Source organism: Physeter macrocephalus, chromosome 5, assembly GCF_002837175.3.
Source record: "Physeter macrocephalus isolate SW-GA chromosome 5, ASM283717v5, whole genome shotgun sequence".
NCBI classification, from domain to species: Eukaryota; Metazoa; Chordata; class Mammalia; order Artiodactyla; family Physeteridae; genus Physeter; species Physeter macrocephalus.
Window position 1 is genome coordinate 43,691,856 of NC_041218.1, and position 5,650 is coordinate 43,697,505.

General features: G+C 36.7%; 1 protein-coding gene across 1 annotated transcript in view; it reads right to left on the reverse strand.

Annotated features, from left to right (window-relative positions):
* The window catches only part of NPSR1 (neuropeptide S receptor 1), a 135,588-nt gene that overhangs the window by 39,170 nt on the left and 90,768 nt on the right, over positions 1 to 5,650 (reverse strand). The window contains 1 exon segment of the mRNA XM_007128296.2: positions 1,727 to 1,832. Within this exon segment, the coding sequence (XP_007128358.1) occupies positions 1,727 to 1,832 (106 nt within the window).

The following is a 5,650-nucleotide window of genomic DNA, read 5'->3' on the forward strand; positions in this document are numbered from 1 at the left end:
GTGTGGGATCTTCCCGGACCGGGGCACGAACCCGTGTCCCCTGCATCGGCAGGCGGACTCTCAACCACTGCGCCACCAGGGAAGCCCTGTGATCCATATTTAGTTAGTTTTTTGTGAAAGGTGTAAAGTTGGTTGGATTCTTATTTATTTATTTTTGCAAGTGGATGTCCAATGACTCCAGCAGCATTTCTTGAACAGGCTATCCTTTCTCCATTGAATTGTCTTTGTTCCTTTGTCAAAGATCAGTTAGACTTTATGTGTGTATCTGTTTCTGGGCTTTCTATTCTGTTCTATTGATCTGTTTGTTGATTCTCTTCCAATATCATGCTGTCTTGATTTCTGTAGTTTTATAATAATTCTTGAAATCAGATAGTGTCAATCTTCCAACCATGTTCTTCTTTTTCAATATTGTATCTGCTATTCTGTGTCTTTTGCCTTAAACTTCAGCATTTGTCCATATCTATAAAATAACTTGGTGGGATTTTGATTGGGATTGCATTGAATTTATAAATCGCATTGGGAAGAATTAACATCTTAACAATAGTGAGCCTTCCTATCTATGAACATGGAATATCTATACATTTTAAGATATTGTTTGATTTTTTTAAACAGAGTTTTCCAGTTTTCTTCATATTGATCTTGCATATATTTTGTTAGATTTATACCTAAATATTTCATATATCTGGTGCTAACATAAATGGTACTTTTTTTTAACTTTAACTTCAAATTGTTTATTGCTGGTATATGAAAAAACAACTGGCTTTTGTATATTAATCTTGTATTCTGCAACCTTGCTATTTTTCACTTAATTGTCTGCATAGACAAACTTGTCATCTGTGAACAAAGATGTTTTTATTTCATCTTTCCCAATCTATGTAGCTTTTATTTCTTTTTCTAGTTCTTTTGAATTAGTTGGAACTTCCAGTATGATGCTGGATAAGAGTGTTGAGAGCAGACATCCTTGCCTTGTTTCCAGTCTTAAGAGGAAAGCTTCTAGTTTCTCACCATTAAGTATGAGGTTAGTTGCAGGTTTTTTGTAAATGTTTGTTATCAAGTTGAGGAAGCTTTTCTCTAAGCATAGTTTTCTGGGAGTTTTTATCATGAGTGGGTATTGGATTTTTTCAAATGCTTTTTCTGTATCTATTGATATGATCATATAATCTTTTCTTACCTTTTGTTGTTATGAATTACATCAATTGAATTTTGAATGTTGAACTGGCCTTGCATACCTGGAATAAACCCCACTTGGTCATGGTGTATGAGGAAATAATGAGAAGTCTGCAGTCTGGAAGGCAGCCCTCACCTGACCATGCTGGCACACTGATCTTGGATTTCCAGCCGCCAGAACTGTGAGAAATAAATGTTTATTTTTTATAAGCCACCTACTCTGTGGTATTTTTGTTATAGCAGCCTGAATGGACTAAGACAGCCAGAATACATCAAAAGGAATAGTAACCCAGAAATTTTACCTAATGCTTGAAATATGAATTTTTATGTTGTTATTGTTTCTTATTTGTATTTTCTTTATATAGGTATTATTTTTAACAACCAAAAAAAAAAAAAACCATGAAAAAAATCTTAGAAATTTTGCTTCTCCTTTCAACTAGGAAGAAGTGAGCAGTTTGTTGCATCAGAGTGCAGGGTTTTATATTATCTTCTTTATGAAGAATCCAAGAGCTAATTTTGGTGTCAGTTTGTCTCATCACATTTGGAAGGTGCTACATACCTGCAAATAGTGGACTACTTGGCAAAACAGATCAGGTGCCATGAAGTCTCCAGTGAATCTCCAAATGATATCTGTCAAGATGTTAACCAGTCCTGTGAAAGAGTCTAACAAAAACACAAGTGGTTCATTTCAGCCTCTTTCAAATTTGCAGCTGTGCTACAGTAGAAATGAATTCCTGGGGAGTTTTTTTTTTTTTTTTTTTTTTTTTTTTTTTCTGATTTCTTAGGTGGCCATTAAAGGAATGTAAGACAAGGCAGGAGTTACTTGACTTTATTACTAGAGCCTCTTGCCACTCAGATGTAGCTACTTAGGAAGGAGTTTTGTAATGACTAAAGAGGAATTATATTAATCACAGAGTTGATCTTTTAAGTCAGAGAAGAGGAGTTTTAAAGGTGTTTAGACCTGTACTAAAACAAGGACTGTGTGAGGATCAATAAAGGGCAAAATTGAGAAAAGGAAAATATTTATTCTCATGAAGTCCCTCAAAATTTCCCTTTCTGTACCCATCATTTTACAACTTGGACCTCTCGTTACCTCCCTACATCCAGGTATGGCCCCCTTCCCCAGGTTCCTCTGCTTTGTTCTTCTTTCCCCTTTCAAGTCCACCTTTGGAAAAAGTCAAGTGCATGATTTATCAATTTCATTGACTTAGTTGGTTAAACTACAGAGGAATTGAGGCCAAGATATGATACCAAGGTTAGAGATTTTGTGCTCATTTCTATAGTTACAGACTATATAAGTTGTACGGATGTCTCCAGAAGCTATGGTAAAATAGGCTATATGTCTAGAAGTTCCTTCTCCCCCCACCCCATTGACAAATATCTTTAATTGATTATGTGATCCAGAATCTTTCTCAAAACAGTGCTTCAGGGATTCTCTGCTGATTGATGAATAGACTGGAACTTAAGACTGATTCACTGACTTAGGGTCACTTTCTTGGGAGATGAGTTATAACACTTTGTCAAGGACCTGAGAGGCAGGAGGGTAAATCTTCCCTTTCTGGATCTTCACCATTAGTAGGGTGAAGTCTGAGCCCCTAGTTTAGCATCAAAGCCTTCCACGATCTGGTGTTGCCTGCCTCTTGCCAAGTCCCCAGCTGGCATTTTTATACTGAACACCAGTGTTCTGCCTGTCTCTTCCTTTTTGTTTCTCTATAAGTAACAACAATTAGAAGCATTGGCAAGCACACGGGAACTACCAGAAAACTGTCAGAAAAATTGGAGGAGAGAAATCTCACAGCAGTTCTGGGTAGTCAGAGAAGTTCTAACTGAGAAGGTCAGATGAGAGCAGGGTCTTCAGAGTTGTGGGCTTGTGATTTGATCAAATAGGAACTTTACAGAGCTTTTCATGGCAGATGTGGACTCATTGAATGAGTAGAATGGACATTGGAGTTACTTGGATATGCTCTTTTGGTTGACTTATTCCTTAATTTAAAAATAATGAGGAAAAACACCCCAAGCTTATGTTTCTCTAGATCTAAGTGGCTCTATGAACAATTATAATGTACTGAAGTAAAAAAACTTTCCCTCTGGAGCTCAAGCTTAAATAAGCCCATCTCTGGGAGGAGACTATCAATAGACTGTGCCACTGCATTTGTTATTTGTTATTAAGCAAATGCTGCTCTATCTGATCGGTAAAAGCTATTTAGTTGCCTAAGTAATTGAGGACAATGCAAATAAGCCTTTCCTAAATGATAATTAACAGGACCTTAGGAACAATGTGTACACTTTAAAGGCTTAATCACTTCCATGTATTACTCTTGCTTTTTAAAATTTCTTCTGTGAACGATTCTAGGAAAATGTTACAGTCAGAAAAGCCAAAACCAGCTCCCAGCAGGCTTTAGTGTTCCTTTGACAGGTTCTTGTGGGTTCCCAGTCCAAGCCTGAATATGGTTGGAGTGGGGAGAAGTCAAAATGAGATGACACCTGAGCTGAACCCTGAAGGGTCAGTAAGGATAGGTCAGGGGAAAAGGGAGGGAAGGACATTGATTCTGGCACAGATGACAGCATGAACAAAGTTATGGAGATGAGACAAAGTGAGATGAGAAATTAAATGGCTTGTGCATATGAAACAACAACAATTTGTTGAAGCATAAAATAGGTGCTTGAAAGTGGCAAGAAATGGGCATGGAGACACAAGAATTCAGGGATTTTAGGGTCTTATGTGCCAATTAAAGGAGCTTTTGTTTTTTCATATACTGAGGGAACAATTAAATGTTTATGTACTCAGACATGTTTTAAATAGATTTCTTTAGTTACTGTAGTGGTTGTGATGGGGAGGGAGGGGGAGATCAGTTTGGTAGTTCCAGTACTGGAATTACCATTTAGATTTGTTAGGGAACTGTGCAGAAGTTCAAGAAAGAGATCATGACAATGAAAACACGACGAACTAAAACATATGGGATGCAACAAAAGCAGTTCTAAGAGGGGAGTTTATAGCAATACAATCCTACCTTAAGAAACAAGAAACATCTCAAATAAACAACCTAACCTTACACCTAAAACAATTAGAAAAAGAAGAACAAACAAACCCCAAAGTTAGCAGAAGGAAAGAAATCATAAAGATCAGATCAGAAATAAATGAAAAAGAAATGAAGGAAACTATAGCAAAGATAAATAAAATTAAAAGCTGGTTCTTTGAGAAGATAAACAAAATTGATAAAACATTAGCCAGACTCATCAAGAAAAAAAGGGAGAAGATGCAGATCAATAGAATTAGAAATGAAAACAGGAGAAGTAACAGCTGACACTGCAGAAATACAAAGGATCATGAGAGATTACTACAAGCAACTATATGCCAATGAAATGGACAACCTGGAAGAAATGGACAAATTCTTAGAAATGCACAACCTTCCGAGACTGAACCAGGAAGAAATAGAAAATATGAACAGACAAATTGATAAACCATTAGCCAGACTCATCAAGAAAAAAAGGGAGAAGAATTCAAATCAATACAATTAGAAATGAAAAAGGAGAAGTAACTGACACTGCAGAAGTACAAAGGATCATGAGAGATTGCTACAAGCAACTCTATGCCAATAAAATGGACAACCTGGAAGAAACGGACAAATTCTTAGAAATGCAAAACCGTCCAGGACTGAATCAGGAAGAAATGGAAAATATGAACAGACCAATCACAAACACTGAAATTGAAACTGTGATTAAAAATCTTCCAACAAACAAAAGCCCAGGACCAGATGGCTTCACAGGCGAATTCTATCAAACACTTAGAGAAGAGCTAACACCTATCCTCCTCAAACTCTTCCAAAATATAGCAGAGGGAGGAACACTCCCAAACTCATTCTATGAGGCCACCATCACCCTGATACCAAAACCAGACATGGACGTCACAAAGAAAGGAAACTGCAGGCCAATATCACTGATGAACATAGATGCAAAAATCCTCAACAAAATACTAGCAAACAGAATCCAACAGTACATTAAAAGGATCATACACCAAAATCAAGTGGGGATTATCCCAGGAATGCAAGTATTCTTCAATATATGCAAATCAATCAATGTGATATACCATATTAACAAAATTGGAGAAAAACCATATGATCATCTCAGTAGATTCAGAGAAAGCTTTTGACAAAATTCAACACCCATTTATGATAAAAACCCTCCAGAAAGTAGGCATAGAAGGAACTTACCTCAACATGATAAAGGCCACATATGACAAACCCACAGCCAACATCGTCCTCAATGGTGAAAAACTGAAACCATTTCCACTAAGGTCAGGAACAAGACAAGGTTGCCCACTATCACCACTATTATTCAACCTAGTTTTGGACGTTTTACCCACAGCAATTAGATAAGAAAAAGAAATAAAAGGAATCCAAATTGGAAAAGAAGTAAAGCTGTCACTGTTTGCAGTTGACATGATACTATACATAGAGAATCCTAAAGATGCTACCAGAAAACT